General features: G+C 39.3%; 1 protein-coding gene across 1 annotated transcript in view; it reads right to left on the reverse strand.

The window, feature by feature from the left end:
• AFF3 (ALF transcription elongation factor 3) overlaps nucleotides 1–19105 on the reverse strand; it is a 325782-nt gene that overhangs the window by 14595 nt on the left and 292082 nt on the right. The window contains exons 14-16 of the mRNA XM_074930285.1: nucleotides 18152–18276; nucleotides 14584–14785; nucleotides 11937–12064 (exon numbers count right to left, since the gene is read on the reverse strand). Of these exons, the coding sequence (XP_074786386.1) occupies nucleotides 11937–12064; nucleotides 14584–14785; nucleotides 18152–18276 (455 nt within the window). The remainder of the gene's footprint in view (nucleotides 1–11936; nucleotides 12065–14583; nucleotides 14786–18151; nucleotides 18277–19105) is intronic.

Here is a 19105-nt window from a genome sequence, read left to right on the forward strand (position 1 = left end):
ACTTTTGCTGCCTGGAGTTCATCTCTGACTCAGTGCTGGGCCGCCCGCTGCAATTCCACTGGTGTTGCTTGTGCCAATTTTTCCATTGATTTCTCCTCAAACAGACTGCGGAGACTCCATCCCTTTCTTCACCTACCTGACCTACTGACTGCAGGGCACAAATTCAACTGCTGTCTCTGTGCTGAAATTCACAAGTCCGTTTCTGATCCAGACTTACCCACTTCCATTCAAACTAAAATCACAAACTGATATCTTCTTGGCAATGTCTGGTCACCATGTCAGTGAGCTCCTCATGGCTGAAGCAAATTTCTTCATCTCTTCCCATAAGCTCTCCCTACTGCACTTTCCTCAGTTACTGTGGAGAATAGCCATTTGCCATGTCATTTCAGCCATAACTTTGCATCTTCAGTTGTTGCCTCTCATAAAAATCTGCGCATTTCCTGACCCTGAAGATTCTTCTGGTCTCATATATGGGGGAGATGGCTGCCTTCTTTCTCTGGTCAGCTAAAACATGTCCTGGTTCTTCTCAGATTATACAGTGGTTACTGCCATACTGGCATACTTGTCTCTCCCAGAGAAGGAAGTTTTGCCTTGCAAAATAGTTTTCTTAGTATTGGTTAGAGTGTCGTTCCTTTGCCCTTATCTAATGAAAAAGAGATGTGTCTGAGTAGTCAGAGGATGAATTCTGATGTTTTTACAATTCATGCTTTTAAGTGTTTGATGTTGTAAATGATATGTTACTATTGCCGCTCAGCAATCTGTTGTAGGTTAACCCTGGTAGGCAGCTCAGCCCTATGCAGCTGCTCACTCACTTTCCTCCAGTGGGATGGAGGAGAGAATCACGAGAGTAAAAGTGAGAAGACTCACGTGTTGAGGTAAAGACAGACTAATAGGTAAAGCAAAGCAGGATAAGGAATTCATTCATTGCTTCCCTTTGGCAGGCAGGTGTTCAGCCACTTCCAGGAAAGCAGGGCTTCATCGTGCTTAACAGTGACTTGGGCAGACAAACGCCATCACTCCGAATGTTTCCACTTTCTCCCTGTTCCCTCAGCTTTTATTGCTGAGCATGACATCATATGGAGGGGGATATCCCTTTGGTCAGTTGGGGTCAGCTGTCCCAGCTATCTCCCCTCCCAACTTCATGTGCACCCCCAGCCTCCTCGCTGGCAGAGCAGTGTGAGAAACAGAAAAGAAGGCTGTGTGAGCACTGCCCAGCAATAGCAAACCCAACTCTGTTATCAACACTGTTTCGGTCACAGATCCAAAACACAGCACTGTAAGAGCTACTATGAACAAAATTAACTCTATCCCAGCCCAAACCATTACACATTCCTAAGTAGTTGTTTTTTGAAACTGGGATTTCTTAGCACATTTGTTTAAAAAAATGTTTTGTGTCAGTCAGAAAAGATACAGATCTAAAAACTGAAGTCAGTGGGACGGATGAGTAAAAAATTCTTGCTGACAGCAGTAAGAGCATGCTCAGATCCGTAACTGAGATCAGTGGGAGCAAGGGGGAGCCTCGTGACAGAAGAGGACAACCATATATACTTCCTTGAGACCATAAGGCAGTGCATTTAGTCTGTTTTCTTCTACTTATGTGCATGCATTTTCAAGGACATTTAATTCCATCACAGAAGGTTAGTCAACCTTATTCTGAACAGAAGGAAGGCTAAATATCACTAGATGGAAATAAAATTCAAAGTCTGGTTAATTTTGAATGATCTCTGACCTAAAAATCTTATTGATAGAAAGAAGAACAGTTCCTTTGCTCCAACTTTCTTTAAAATATTATTATCCCTCAGAGTGGAATTTTTCCCCAGCTTACTCTACCCAGTAGGTCAGAAAGGGGACTAAAGACAGGTTTGTGTCCCAGTATCTGATAAGCTACTGCAGCTGCAAACACTTCCTGTGCCCAGCACGATGCCGACATGATCTTAATAATACGAACCATCTGGATTTGGTCTTGGTCAGTCATGAAATATTAGATATTGAAACAGTGTTAGCTTGATACAGAAAATGAGCTATGTTCTCAGAATCATTGAAAGAATTCTTCACATAATGTCAAGTCCCGCCTCTCTTAGTCTTGTGCAGTGACCTAGGTAAGATGGTTTACTATGAAGTGCCAAAAAGCAAAGCAAAGCAGGGCAAATCAACAAAAGAGAGGTCTCATCTCTCTGAAATTATCAAAGTGATGAACCTTTACATGATCCTTTCAAACTCAGGTCATTAAAATATGTCCTTTGCAACACTGCCTCCCATATATCACCCAGCATTATATGTCTAATTTGATTGTTTGAAGCATGGTAAGAGTCTGTAAAAACAATGTGAGATAGCACAATGTAATTATGGTTTACTTAACTATAAATTAATTGTAAAATGGTTCTCAACTTATAGCAGGATTTGTTCTCCCAAGTTATGATTAGCAATGAGGCATGCACATTACCGAACCAAGAATCCTGCTTTGAGGGTCCTGCTATGGGGTGGTTAACCATAATGCAAAGTGTAAAACTGAAAGTCATCAGTTTGTACAACATCCAATTGTTTTTTGGGAAGTCTAATATAAAAAAGAAACTATTAAAAGGCCATTTTAAAGCAAAGCATATATATTTTCAACATGAATGTTTAGGTATTTCCACAGGAAAAACAAGATTGATTTACAAATCAGGGGATGCCTAACAGAAGTTAAGATTCATTGGGAAAAAAATGGATAGGGTATGTTTCCTTCCAGTTTCTTAAACAAGAGATTGTTCCATAGTGTTAATAAACACGCCAAGTCAAATTCCGATCTCTTTATGCCATCGATGAAATACTATTCTTCAGTTTATCACTACATGTTAATAAACTTCCTATTCAGATTACTAACGTGCATGTTGGGTGAAAATGGAAAGCTGAAATGTCCTATAGATTTAATGTATATTTATGTTCATTGCATACATTTCTTATATCATTTTAGTAACAAAATAAGGATGTGCTGGATTTAATTATTTTCTGATTTTTTAATGAGAAAGAAAGGTTTCATATTCAGTTTTGTTTAGGTTCCCACTGCACATGAACGTAAATACTAGTTTAATTTATTATGTCATGAAGTAGAAAAACAGAAAAAAATTCCTCTTCTATAGGCTCCTTGAAGTTAACAGGTTACCTCATCTCATGGGCATATGAAGACACGTGAGAAAGTTGATGCATAAATTAATTACTCAGGATAGCTCTTTTGCATACTTCACATTTCGTATCAATGAAGTTCACAAAAGATTGTTAATCATATCCTGATTTTACAGACCCTTAAGTTATAGTGACTGAGAACCCATATCTGTTACAAACGTCGAGGTTCATCCAAATTTCCTCTGCATCTTGGCCTATTTAGTTACACTGGTAATAATCTCAGACTGGAGAATTTTCAGGTAATCTCACTGGATGCCAAATTCACATACTATATGTTATTGATGAGAGGCATCTTGAGGAGAAGCAAATCTGATTCTGAAAAGATACAGAAAGATCTGTGACTAAACCCCTTTTCAGGTCTTCGGTCTAAGGTTTGCAATCCCTCTGCAGATCACAGCCTTGCTACAGCCTGAGAAGCCATAGAATGGAGAAAATTTCTACAGGATTAAAATGGTACCAGACTACTGGTTGAACTGGAGTGGATGTGAGTAGCAGAAGAAGCACTGGAGTCTCTTTGTTAGGATTACTGTTCATGAATATAAACTGAAATCCCATGGAAAGTTATTCAGTGACTTCTGGTTTTCAGACAACTGAGTCAGATTCCCCTCTTATTTACAACTGTATGTATCTATTGGTGGCAGCACTGTCACTCCAGACTTAGAAACAGAATTCAGGCCTCTTTAAAAAAAAAAATAAAATTAAGAAGTCTGACTTCAAATTAACAGGTACAAACAAGTGTTTTATCTCTATTAATAATCTTGACTGCACAAGAAAGTCTTTTGTTTCTGAATATCTGATTGTTGGTACTTTTAGAAATATAGTCTTTTTCAACAAAGCCAAAAAGGAGTTCTAATACACTGCTCTAATGCATCTCATATATCTCTCTGAAAGGCAAGAGAAAGAGCGTAAAGCATCAGTGCCAACTAAGTCAGGCCGCCGGTGAATTCTCCCTGGGATCAAGTGTCATTATGTGAAACTGGCTGCTCTTGAGGAGAATTTACCCTACTATGCTGATTGGGGAAAGCAATCAAGTACCGCTGGAACCATTTCAACGCATTCTCAGTCAACACTAGCCAGTCACCTAGGCACTGCAACAGAATCCAACCTTTTACAGAATAACCCCCCCATGGCTAGATCTGATAGTACAAACAAGGCCAGGCTTCCTTTTCAGCAGCTGCATTCAAACCATTTATGACTTTGACAAGGGCAGCCTCAGTAGCATGGCTGTGGCTGAATCCAGGATGAAATTTATCAAACAATCTGCTACTGTCCAGAATTTCTCTCACTCGCCTCACCACCACTTTCTCTGGGAGCTTGTCGAAAACCAGCAGGAAAGGCAGCATTTCCATCGCTTGTTATGTTGCGCGGGATCCCAGCGTGAGGTGAGATGGCTGCGGGCATTGTAATTACTCCTCTTCCAGAAGCAGCCTTTCAGAATTTCTGGGCTGTTGAGCTCCTAGCAGTGGTGTTACCATTACACAGGTGAAATGCTTGTGTGTGTATATGTTTCTCTCATCCTATTTAGCTCTATGCCATTACAGCACATCTCTGTCACCTTTGTCTTTTGCTGCCTTCTCTGAATGTAATTTACTCCAGTTTAGCAGATAATTGCAAAAATGTAAACTCGTGCAGTAAAAAAAGGGAAGAGAATCAAACAAAGTGAATCAATAAAAGCCTTACTTCGTACAGTAATTTATCAGCATCTACTGCAACATAATCTCCTTAGAACTCGGAGCAACCGCTGGTATTTACAGACTATGGTGTAGCTTAGACTCCAATATACAATTTTAATTATAACTGCATTCAAAACCACATTTTTCATCTAATTTTTATATTTTATATGAACTAAATACTAAAGTATAGCATTTTCTGCTTCATTTACATAATCTACCACTTGTACATTATTTCTTACTCTGGTATGGTGCTTTATGAGGATACATTAAAAAAAACTAATAAAAGTTCAATTAAACATCATAAATGTAGCCAAGTGCATATTTTAATACCCTTCTGAGGTAATGTTGCTGAAGTGTTATAAAAAAACAAACTAGTGCTTCCTCAGTGTACAACAATTACATGTAATAAAAGCAGCTTAAATCATAATTCTAAATATAGGACCAGTTTCACAACTTTAGTAATCTAGAGCCTAAAAAAGTGGGTGTGCTGCAAAGGAGTAGAGCAGCAAAATGAGTGACACTAAAATCTGATCAGAGCTAGGGGCAAATCAGAAGAAACTGGCACAGACAGGGTTAGCCCAAGTCCAGTTCTGAAGCTGTGCCAATAGGCCCTAGGCTTTCAGTCCAAGAAGAGAAGAAAATCCTGTAAGAGGAAGAAAACCATGTAAAGTGAAAGGTAGATGTAAACAGCCCTGCCTATTTGCTCTTTCATAATGTGACATGTGTCAGGAGCATGTCTGAAATCTTGGGTCACAGATAAGAGTGCTCATCTTGGGGGTAAAGGATAGAGCTGAGCTGGCATTACTATACAAAATAGTGTCCTCCCCTGATGTATCATGGTCTCCTGCATATTCCACAACTTAAAATAAATGCTCTTTATTGAACATAGCACCACTGTGTCTGGGGCAAGGCACACAGTGTGGGGGAGAGCCCATGGCACTGTACAAGGTGGGTACCCACTTATGGGAGTCTCGTGCTTACTGTGGCAGACCCAGCAGGTCTGGGAAGTTTAGCAGAGGGGCATACAAGTGGAGAGGGCAGAGAGTATTTGTGAATCATTTAAATGACAGTGCTATAGGCATTTCAGAAAGACAGGAACAAAGGATCTGATTGGAGTTGGGCCAAATGTAAGAAAAATTTACTCAGTCACACTACTACAACAGAACTACTATCTTGTTGCGATTAGTATAACAAGGTCAATAGCTTAGATTAGATGAATAGTACAGATACCTAGAGGGAGTTATTGTTGCAAAAAAATAAGAAATGAAATTAAAGCCTGGCAGCTAATTTAAATGAAATGTAGAAGGATAAAATAAGGGGGATTCCTATTTTAGCAAAAATGCAAAATCCCCCAAACTAACCATGTCAATGTAGTGAAATACAAGAGATCATGACACAGTAAAAAACTACTACAAATTCCTGGACATAATCCAGATTCATGACGAAGGTATCCATGTGAAATCAACATCTAGACTAAAACTTGCAAGGGCAAAGTGTACAAGTGAAGAGAGAGGAATGAAAGAAGTATTAACAATAGAGACTTGAGCTTCTGTATTAAAAGCAGAGGGAGAAAACATTACATCCTTGCAGATAAACTAGAATTGTGTCTCTTTCAATGTATGTTAAATAGATATTCTGAAATCACTCATTTCAGTCGAAGGTGAGGAGAAAAGCCTTTACAGTCAGACCTAGGGAGAGAGGGCAGTCCAAATCTATATTGTTGTATAATACCATGGAATCGCACCTTGAATTCTCAAGAGGCAGCGAAAACCTAAGGCAGAAAGATCTTTCTGGGAGAGGGACTACCTGACAGCTAGCTTCGATATTCCCAGCTCTGATGAATGAGAAGACAAGGTGTGGGTGAAACTGTTGAGTACATGTGAAACCTGAGGCAATGAATGGGGAAGGAGCAGGCAATCCTGAAACAAGAACGCTATCCAGGGCTCCTGTCCTGCCATGCCTGTCTAAAAAACTTCAGTGATCATAGGATTCGAAATAAATAGTAGTCAGGGACTAGAAGACCAGGAAAACATCTGATAGGGATTTGGGGATCTAGTGGAAGGTGTCCCTGCTCATGGATCTAGGTGATTTTTCCCTTCCAAGCCATATCATTCTATGATTCTATGGTATTCCTCGTGTGCATTAAGTCATCACAGTCCCTCTCCAGCTCCATGACTCATTGTTGGTTCTCAAGATGAACAGGCTACACCCAGGCTAAAAATGAATTTGAACAGTGTATCTGTGATTCTCTAGGCTAAAGTGGTTATGATCATTTGCTAGTGTGATTCATCATCATTGGAAGATGAAAATATCCTTTGTATGTTGAAGGAATGATGAGGAAATTTCCCAGGTTTCCTTGGGGGGATCACAGCCTTTGCACCCTAGGGCCACTACAGTGTGACTTCTAGTCCAAAGGGAAACTGCTGGGTAATTACATTGTGGAAAATTTACTTGAAGCACATTCTTCTAACATACAAAGACATTTTCCACTGCCACAGGGACAGCAAAGATGACTTAGGCATTAAGCCGCAAATAGAGGCATTAGCATATCTCTTACACACCACACCTGTGAATCCTGGCATTGAGGGTGATGAAAACCCACATCACTCTGTGATCCATCACAAGAAGACAAACTCTGAGTTACACTGGGATGGACTTTTAGCTCTTCAAGGAGAAACCAATGTTTGCCTCCAAACCTGAGGAAAACAATCTATGTCAAGAAACAGAGGTGTGGCAGAACGGTAATCACCATGGGAGGTTAGACAAGATTTCCTCATATTCAATACGAGACCTAGACTAGTCAAAGAGCTGCAGGGTTTGCAGGGTGCTCATTGCCTGCTGTAGGCATCTGCTCATTGCTCATCTGTTGCAGAGATGATGAAGGACTGGGAGAGACTGGTGGGAAAGACTGTCCTCTTTTGAGAGATTCAGCTCTGCTGCTGAGACCTGGAGGAGGGTTTGTTGAGCCTGATTAGATTGTCCTGCTCACTATTATGATTCACTGTGGACTAAAGATATTTCCTCGTGAAGCCATACAGTAAGAAAAAGGCACATCAAAAACAATTGACGCAAATAAATCCTTTTGCCTGAGTCGCAAACTTATCAGAGGCTGTTTCAGATCTGTCAACAAAACCATTCCTTGGCTATGTCTGTGCAAGTGAAATAAGCAGGACAAGGAAACCAGCTCTATCATTTGATCATCCGTGCTGTTTAATAGCTAATACTCTCCCTGACATAAAGACAAAGAGGTTAATGGCATTTTGAGCTTGGTTCCAGACAATGCCTAGGCACAGCTAGGGGACAGCAGAGGGTAGGCACTATTCTCAGAGGCAGTGAGTGCTCTTTGTTTTGGGGCGTGAAGACAGTTTAATCGTATAAACATAAGCAGTGCCGGATCACTTGCCATAGGAACAGAGGGGGGGCATGGGTGTAGCTTGTAAGTTCACACGAGGTCCACAGCTCTGGGTTTACTTTGATGACAGGAAATCGTGTCTATAAATTCTTTACCCTGTGACAATCTCCTGCTAGAGCTGATTAAGCATCTATTTCCCATCAGATCAAACTCTTACAAAGCATCCCTAAAACGAAAGGAGCTAGGTGGTCTCGCAGAGAACAAGCAGCTTAATTATCTAATCATGGGAGGCAGTGTCTGCTGTCTAGTAGTTAAATGTTATTTTCTCATGGGCAGCATACACATGAGAAAATTCAGTGCCACAAGTAAGGAGGGAAGAAGAGGAAGAATGGGATAGTCAGATGAAATCTTGAAATCCCTCAAAGCCAAGAAACTCAGAGCAGTCCAAAGTAAGCATAGGAATTTGTGAGGAACTTATGGTAGTAGATGTTGGTCTATCTGACCAGTGGTTTTATAGATTGCTGATGAGAAGAAAGAGGAGCCAAGCTCTATTCCTTAACAGTGCTCCTGAGGATGTGCTCAGCACTGCAAAAGTCTCTCTAAATACTTCAGAAGACTGGGAGTCCTTGAGGCATTTTGAGCAATGCAAAGTGAGATGGCTTCCAGATGTTGTATGGGAGTCACAGTCCAAGGGCATCTTTTTCTTTCCACTCTGAGGCAGAAGAACAAGGAAGAGGAAACTGAAAATGAGAGACTTGGGGTGCAAGCCAGAGCAAATTGATACTCCAGAAAGTTATATTTTGAGCTCTTTATGAGCTCCATGCATAACAACTTTACAGGCTGAATATTTTTTGGGTATATCTTTTACTAGCTGACAAACACAGGAATGCTATCTCACAGCAGGATATATCCATTGGACAATGTAAAGCTGGTTTGTGCATGTAGCAGCTAAATCCATAAAGGTGGAACAAACATTCAACAAAATATGAATTAAAAAAAGAAAAAAGCTGAAGATGTATTATCTTGCTCATATAAGGCCAGAAAAAAAAGGAAAATAAATGTAAGTGCAGAAAAACCACATCCCAAGTTTGAAAGGGTAACCCACAATGCAAATGAGAAAATAATCCTGAGGAGTATGTTCTGATTTAGCCATAAGGAAAACAGAAGCTGAATATGCTCTGCTCTTTTTTTATACCACACACACAGTATTTTGAGGAGGGTGTGGGACTGTGCCTTTGGGCACTCACAGCATGTCTGTGCTTATCACTTCAAGGACAACAGACTTTGTTCCTAAATGCAGTTATTGGGAATTCTATCATTCAGTAAAATTACAGCAGGACTGAATTTGGCTTGAAGCATTATTATGTAGCATTGAAAATGTTCTCTTCATAGAGTCAGAAATGGCCAAAAATCCAGGAAATCTTGTTAAGAATTAATACTGGAAACAGCATTGATGTCACTTATACATGGGGCATGCTGGGTACCTCGAAGCATATTTAGAGCAGGCAGTAAACAATGGCAAACCAGGGGAAGTAGGATTTTGCCTGCCTTTTGAAGACTGTTAGCTATATTTACTTTTATATTGCGATGTATGTGTATACAGTACTCTGCCAAGCAAGATACACTTTTTATTGACCTACTTGTGTTCCAATTTATTGGTAGTGACAGCTGTTGTCAATGATCTGGAGAAAATAAATTGAGAATAAAGCAAAGAGACACTGATTGGTCAAAAAAATTAGTTGTCATTTCAAATCAAATATAAGGGATTTAGTCTCTTAAAAACTATAGAGTCTGATTAAAATGAAGACTTTAAAGCCATGTCTGGATTACAGTAATTCAGAACTTCATGGATTATGAGAAGAAATACTTCATAGGCATCATTTTGGACAAATGCTGCCGTTAGGATTACTACACAATTTTAGGCCTACTGTATTGCATTTCTTCAAATCCTCTGCTGTGGCACTATATGAATTTGAAAGACACTGGCTGCCATGTTTAATTTGATCCTTCTAACATGTGAGTCAAATTTGTTGACATTTAACATTTGCAACCAGTCTAATCTGCTACATTTCAGTGACTTCTCTGCACAGTAATTTCAGAATCAAGGTCTAGTATAGCTGGTATTCTGGTGGTGTTTCCTAGATACAGGTTGTGGATAACAGTTGTAGTACATAAAAATCTCCCTCCTCTAGTTAGCACAAAAGGCATTTAACCATTTTTGTTTTTTAAGGGCAAATTAAGACATATTTTCTTCTGTGTTTTATCTTATCTATCTTTTTAGATTGCTTTTTTTAATGGGCCACAAGTTGCTTGGGGACATTCCACATGGAAGGCACTATACACAAACAGTTTAATTGTATCTCTCTCTGTAAAGGTGAAACAGTTTTATTGAAGATGCCTGGCAGAGAAATCATGTGTATCACTAATGGAGAAAGCAAGTGATAAAAGCCTCTTAGATGATAGAGATGGTGAAAAAAGCAGTTTTCCTATGTCAGTATTCTAGGGGAAAAAACAAACGAAACAAACCAGTCCCCATGGTTTGTGTCAACATCTTGAGGAAAAATCAGATGAAGATACAATAGTTCTGCTGTAGCTTGTGTTTTTTTCCTAATCCAAGCAGATGAGCACAACCTACAATTTTGACTTTTATCAGGCACACTGATACCTTTCTGCCTTGTATGTACATGTTTAAACTGCAGAAAAACTGAACAGTTGTAAATAAATGATAGATGATCGAGTATTTTAAGAGGTATGAAGAGTTAGGCAGTACTTCTAAACAGTTTCAAATTTCCTCAGTGGAGATTGCTGAATAAATGTACTGGAAGAGTTAAAAACATGGAGGGAGGTGGAGAAGGAGGGAAAATGAGGATATATACACAAGGGAGAGTTTTCTCCAAAAGGGACAGAAAAACGGATTACATTTATTCAATTTACATCTCCTTATGACTGCCATGAATGCACACAGAAATTAATCTCACCAGCCTTCTTTTCTTGACATATGAAATGGTTATACCCTTTTGAAGTCTACGGGAATTATTTATACCTTATAGTAACAAACTTGGATTCTCTTTATGAGAAGCTGCTGTGCCTCAAGTTGTCCCTGAGACCAGGTAGTGTGAACAAACATCATTATTATTATTATTATTATTATTATATCCCAGTTCTGGTAGAGAGCAGTTCCTGAGGAAACAAGGCTGTTATCCCAGGGTTTCCTTTGGTATAAAAGAGTTAGAGATGTTGTGGATGAAAGTCTGGGAGTATGAAAGGTGCACCAAGGTCACATAGCTTACAGAGCTCCAGGCAGTCTGAGGCATAGCTTGAACAGAACCAGTTCTACACTAGCCAGAAAAAAAATCTGTATTTTCAGGCTAAAACATTACCAGACAAAAATAATCTGGATTTTCTACCTACTAGGATTTCAACCTTCACTTTCACCTTTATACCTTATCTAAATAATACCACATCCTAAATGACCTTGGGAAACAAACCAGCAATTTTAATTTACCACAGAGAAGAGAAAGACAATTACCAGCTTAAATTATTTTCAGAGGAGGAGAGCAGGGTATGTGTGAAGGATGTAGTGGAGGAAAAATGAAAGAGTTTATATAGTATGTCTCATTCATTTCTCAGTGTACAGTATTACTATAATACTGGCCATGTCCCAGTTCCTGTTGGACAAATTGTGTTTTTCTCTATTTAAATGCAGGAAATGACATTGTTTTCTTTATTTTAAAGACATCTGTACTTACATATCATCAAAGATAAGCTTTGTCCTTCTGCAGTCCCTGGGTGTGCTGGACAGAGGTGACCAAGGCTCTGTTTGGGACTGTGGCTTATTGCAGAGAAGAGCATTTTCTGAATTGATGTGAACTGCTTTCTAGACAACAAACAGCAAAAAAGACATTGAGGAATTGGCTACTAACTTCAAAAAAGCAACTAATAAACAACAGAGCGTCTTTGCATTGTCTTGTAAATTGGCGGTTAGTTTTCCTACTATCTCAGCAGGGAGTATGTACAACTGTCCTGTCACTGACAGCCACAAATTCACAGATATTGCTCAGAGCACTTTGTAAAGGGCTTGAGTTTCAATGTGATATAGAGAAGAAATTGAGCAGAATTATTAGTAACTATCAAAACACTCTGAAACACAGTAAGTGAAATGATGAAAGAATAGATCTGTTGTGGTTATTTAGAAGATCAAGTTATATCTCTAGTCTTCAGCTTCCAAACTGACATTCCAAACTGCCTCGGGAGAGCAAGGCTCACTTGTTTGACTTGTTTCACAATGCACTGCTGATGTGCCTGAGGGGTATGGATTTGTAGCCCAAGGTCCAGGTTTCTTTCAGGGTCCCTGACCAGCTTGAAAGATCACTGCTCTGTGCCACAGCAGAAGCACATGTCTTTTGGCAGGGTCTCAGGCATTCCCTCAGCTGCAGCCCTGTTCTTCATGTGGCCTCACGAGCTCTTCATCCCACTAAGTGACCTGCTGTGTGGGCTACTGTGGTACGGTGCAAAGCAGAGGGCCCTAGGTTGTCTTTTGTTGATAACCACTGCCAGTTCTTTCTTCGTCAGCTGACAGACAGAAATGCAAGAGGGAAATGGACAAAAAACTAAAACGGATGAAGGTCACTCCCTGGCATGTGGAATTACAGAAATTTAAAGGACCTCTTGGGCGTGCCAGTTAGGTGCCAGATGGGAAGATGGGATAAAACAAAGCTAACTTTAACATTCATAGTTCATGAGTCTTCTATATAGCACATCCAGATCAGTTCTGCAGGCTAAAGTTTTCAGATGAATAACCAGATACATAAGAATTTTATTGCAAAGGTTGTTAAAATGTTGACCAAATGGTGCATTGCTAGGCTATGCAGAAAATCTCAGTGAAACGCATTTGCTAAGGGTGTGGATCATAAAGCAATCACCTTTTACTTTTGATTTCCAGCACATTTGCCTGTGAAAGAATTTAAATTGTTTTCAAGATGCCCAGTGAAGAATCATATCATTATAATTCTGAATGGGTTATAAATCCCTAAACTTATGTTTTAGAAGTTAAAATGTTTAAAAATTTACATTTAATCCATGAAAAAAAAAAGACTGTGATATGTTGAAATGCTTTTTTATTGGAATATTTTTATGTAATTAATTTTATTTCTATTACTAAAAGCATCTGTGAGATATTCTTGAGACACAATTTATGATAACTTGGTTTTTTTAAAGTGTCCAAAATTAAGGTTATAGTTACTACTTCCCCTTCCACTCTCACAAAATAAATATATTTAAGTATATATATATATACTTAACATATACTGTGGGGCCAGTTATCCCTACAGCAAAAGTGTCTGGAAGACACTGCTAGTCAGGTAGTTTCTTTTCCTGAAAGTTGCTTAAGCACTAATACTTAGGCTTTTGAAGCTTCTTATGTATCATATAATAAATACAACAAATAGATACAGGACAAAATATATAAACGGCTTTTGTCACAAGGAGAGGAGCATGGGCCTTTCTAGCAGCAGCAGAGTGCCCTAACAGCTTGACTAGTGGACATCAATATGATGGTACCCAAATTACTTCTTCTAGGTATTTCACACAAAGCAGAACAGCTTCAAGGCAAGGACATGATAATATTCTGCCCTTGATCTTCTACCAGCAGTGTGGTGTAGGTTGGTGGGTAGGGTATGATTGTGAGAGGTGAGAGAGAGAGAGATATGTGAATTCTCTCAGTCAGAAGAGCTAACAGGCTCTTTACTCCAGCATCCCAATCACCGTACTCATGCATAAACAGGAGCAACATCTACTCTCATTCCTTGCTCTGAAGGCAGTGGCTACCACACAGTGTAGTAATATGGCCTTATCTGGAAAAGTGCTTTGGATATATTTAATGTGAGCAAGACTCTCTGATAAGTATCTGAATACCTGGGATCTGATGGAGCTGAGTTGTGAGGCTGGTGCTGAGCTGTTTACTAGTATCAAGAGTAATTAGAAGTGTCTGAGAAAGCTGGTTGTAAGACATGTAGGAGAAATTGTCTACAGGCACACTCATCATTAGGCAGTGGCTGAGTAGAGGCCTTATATAGTAGAGGCCTCATGAACCACACTTTTGGATGTAGGGGGCTTGCATCATGCCCAAGCAATAATCTTGAGGCCTAAAGTAATCCGTTTTGGGCCATTAGCTTTTACCTTTTGGTTATGTAGCCTTTGTTATTTGTCCGCTTTACAGCCTGCTCTCTTTCCTTTCTTCTGTGCCTTGCTAACTCCAAACTAGAAAAACTGAACTTATAATACAACATTCATTATTACAATTTTTTTGCATAACAATCTGCAAAACTATCACAGACTGCAATACAAAGTGAAAAATATACAGCTAGTCTTATATTGTGAACAACAGCATAAACTTACATTGAAGTCTCCGGGATGTGGCTGTGACTGGATTTCTCCCTTATGTTTTTTGCTGGAGGAGATGGAAGGTAATAGACTGCTGCCATTAGGTCTGCTGGAGGAAGTTAAATCATCGTTGGAGTATTTGTGTTTTGATGCATCAGAGAGGGGAGAGACGGGTGACCGAAGCATTTTCTCATTTTTATTTATTGGTATTGCCAAGCTGGAAATGGAAATTACAGTAATGGAGTGTCACAAAGCTGGCTTTGAGAAAGGTAAATGTTTTATATATTACCAAAACTTTGAATTTAAAATCTGCTGGCAGGATAAAGTCTATTGGTATCTGGAAACAAGCTTACAGTATTGGGACCAAGAGTTCATTTACAAATTTGTATCATGTTTCTCCTCTTTCCCTTCAAGGCAAATTGTAATTCTGGAGTTAATATAAAGTCTATATCAGAGTACTTGAAAAAAAAAAAATAGAGAGATAAATGGCCACTTGCTTACCATTTCTTAAGGGATAGCTGGAGATGAAGATTAGGCTCTGAAGTGTAAGTTCAGGTTATGGAGCCCTATTTCACCATTACAGGTGACAATTTATAAGCCATGGCAATAAAACCATATGTGAACTAAAACAGGAAATGTGTTTAAAGATGACTGGCTTGTCTTTGTGTTCAATGCCCAGGCTTTGGTAGCACTGTTTATACTAATCTCATACAGATTTTGAAGACAAAGAAAGATAGGCTGGTAGTGCAGACAAAAGGAAACATATGCAAAGAGCAGACGCAGAGAATTGTGAGCTGCTCCATCTTCTAAAGAAGGCAGCTATAACACAGACAGTATTTTCAGCTTTCATTTATTTGGGAGAAGCTCTGGGTGAGGAGAAGTCAGACAGACTGTAAAAATATGCCCATAAATAAACCTCAGATGCACTAATTTGAAGAAAATATTTAGCTGAAAATCTTAAAGCAGCACACACAAAGTGAAAGTTTTTTTAAGGAGACAGTTTGCATTAAGACTAAAACTGTGATTAAGGTCAGACAGACTATTTTAACACAATACCTTTCCCTGTCACATTCCCCTTTATTCAGCCTATTACTTTTTATGGACAATTCTCACTTCTTTATAGTTACTGTATCAGACAGTATACACTTAATGGAATCGCAAAAAAGAATATGGTACAAAGTATACTTTATTTCTGCACATAATTTCAGGGAACAGAGCTAATTAAATACGCTCTTATCATACATTTGTCCATTTATCTGGCAAGTCTTTAAAAACTAGCTGTGAAAGAAGCCATGAATTGTAATTCAAAACCTTTCCTGTTCCCCACCATGTAGTACCTTTAAAATACAATGTGAACTGTTTTGCTTTAATGACTAATGCTGTTTATGAAAGCAAGAATCAGGGTGTGTAAGGTGGACAATTGTGCCCTTCTCCCCTGAATTAAAATAAGATTGTTAGCACTATTTTGAATGTGCAGGTCGATGCTGTCATTTCTTTTCCTCTTTTCAAACACAAAACCATGCCTTGGCTAGCCACGTTTATACACCACTGTCAAAGTGCAGCCCTAAAGCATCCAAGAGTAGCCATAGCTCTTTGGAAGTGCACCCAAGCCTCAAAAGCTTGGCCCAGAGCTTGTGAGGAGTATCTGCAGTCTCTAGGTGTGTGGCAAACCTTCTACACGGCCTTTGGCTTATTGTGTAGGGCCCACCTAAATGTTTTGTGAGCAGCCAAACTGCAGCAGCACAAGCATGTCATACTGAGAAGCCATGCGGAACAGCCTGAAGTGAGCTGTCATCTGGTGGGACTGGGCACATTGTGGCATCTGATGCAGGTGCAAGACATTTGGGGTATCTCTGCCTGACCCTGCAGCCTTTCTTATCAAGCAGGGCCTTGCTTAGTCTGCACCTCAGACTGTAATTCCAGAGTAGAAAATGCTCATATCTGAAGGTGTTTTACACTCCTTTCTTTGCTACCAGCCCTCAGCTGCGCTGATAAAACTGTGTGGCTCTGCTGGGAGCTGAACAGTAATACTGAAAGAAAAAGAAAAAGAAAGAGTTGTGGTTTCAGACAAGTTTCTTGAGTGAATTTACATGAGGTTTTCACAGGCAGCTATGGTGGCATAACTGGAGGAGGGATGTGCCAGCATGAGCAGCTGCTGGTTGCAAGAAGGACAGGAGGTCCTTATATCTTCATTGCTTCTTTAGCTACAGCCTCAGTAGCCCATCCTCAGCTGTGGGATTATTAGCATTTGGTACCATGTCCTACAGCAGCATAAACCACGGAAACACCTTGGAAGCAGGGCAGACCACAGAAGAATTAGGGGGCAAATATACATTTAAGACCTTCTTTGTTTCTTTAATGTACAGTTGCTACCAGGAGTACTGAATATAATGTCAAGCAAAACACAAATTATTGTCCTGCTTCCAGGAAGCACAGAATAAACCCTGTGACATAGCAAGCTATGACAGCCATGCTATTCTCTGAAATTGAATGCGATGTAAAACATAGGACACTGTGGTAACAGGAATGGCATGTCTGCATGCAATCACCCACAATAAAGCAAACTGTCCTGTGTATTGTTTTCACTTTATGAAACATATGTGACATGTCAGGACAAAGAAATTGAATGCATATTTTTGAATAAGCACTATATATATTAGCTTTCTCCATGATTTTTTCCAGTATTAATGACAAGAATTGTTCAAACTCATCAGTGATGTGTACAGTAGAAAAGCCTACTACAGTAAGTATAAATATTCTCTAATTTTAGCAGTTTCATCCTAGGATATACCGCGATACTACCAGAAAAATTATTTTATTAAAAATACTGATGACCAGCATGTACTAAGCAGCATGTATCTGAACTCTGAAAGGATACATACCAAAGTCAGACTGTTGAAAGCCTCCAAAGAAACTCAGTATGATTGATCTGAGGATCTGATCTAAGGTTCTGTGTGCATAAACCATGTCCGCAAATGCTAAATATTAATAATTTGTTTCATGCCCTGAATATTTTGAAAATCTCCTTGTTTGTAAAGTCTGAGTTTCTTGTCCTAAAATATTTACTAATTACACAGAATTGCCTGTAATCTCAAAAATATTGGATCTCAAATATATTCTGGAAATAAATATTGCAGGCATTGTTATGAATATTTTTCTCAATCTTTTCCATTGAGTTTATAGATAATTGTATTTATACAGTCAAACTTTAAATTTGAAATGTAACACTCCAAGGAAAGAAAAGGCTATAACATGATTGCCTATGTGAATTGGTACCTACAACACAGTGTTTGGGAATATGCCTCGGACCACTGCACCGCTCTAGCTATAATTACCCATTCCATGAGCCTCACACTTGAACTCACAACTTCTTTGTGCAATAGGACAAAAATGCAAGTATATAAATGTGTCAGGAGCTGCTAACTTGTTCATTAAACCAGAAGAAAGGAGAATGCAGTGCGTAATTTTTCAACATAAAATGTGATAATTAAAAAATAAATCCTATTAAAAGAAAAAATAACACACGGCATTAAACTGCAACTAGTTGTATGACTCAGTGGTAAATAAGAAGGAAAATGCTTACCTATTTTCATTCATATTGCAGTGATTTGCTGTTGTGATGCTGTGAGCAGAGGCAGCTAATCGTGAAGAACTCTCTCGCTCTAAGTGAGTCTTCTTGATGTCTCTGCACTCTTCCTCATTCTCACACTGAATGAAGAGAAAGATAATAATCTTGTAGGGCTTGGATTTACTACAAATCCAAAAGTATTTCAACAAGTCAGGGGCTGGTATTTTCTGGTATTTTGGTATTAATGATGACACTTTCTTTGAGCATATACCTAACATGGACCAGAGACAACTGGTCCATGTCTTAAAGAAATCAAATCTAAAGAGGCGGTATGTAGACAAAGGATATAAAACTTAATTTGTTTCCACCACTTCCCCACTTGCATTTTGGGATTTTTTTTCTTTATATTGCCCTCTTTGCCCATCTCCTGTGTGCTTTTCTCTTGAGTAATCCTCAACCTCATACCTCTTCTGTCTCTTGCTCTCTTTTCTTGGCGTCAGTGATTATGCCTATACTAGTAAATAGAACAGATCAGCAACTGGTCCTGAGGCCAGCCAGCATGGCACAGCTTGCATCCATGCACTTGTCTCACTCCTCCTTCAAACCAGGGTATGTCACATTCAGATTGCTTTTTGGGAAGGGACCTTAGTCTGGTCCTGAGCGAGGGCCAGACACTGTCTGGAAAAACAGAAGCTGACCCAGGCCAAAACCATGTTAGCAAAAATATTGTTTATAATATTGCCACCACTTGGGACTGCACCCTGACCATATCTGGCCTACTACTATGAACACAGCCAATGTTTCCTGCCACTATTGAATTTCTTGTTATGTTCCTTAGGTTCTATCATCGGCTCCCAGAGGCTCTGCTTTTCCAATCTCCTGCAAAGTCCACATCCTTTTCCACTTCTAACACTTCTCCAGTTTTCAGTGCTGGCTGATTTTTACTTGTCATCTGCTGATTTTACTGTA

Source organism: Athene noctua, chromosome 1 (assembly GCF_965140245.1).
Source record: "Athene noctua chromosome 1, bAthNoc1.hap1.1, whole genome shotgun sequence".
Taxonomy (NCBI): Eukaryota; Metazoa; Chordata; class Aves; order Strigiformes; family Strigidae; genus Athene; species Athene noctua.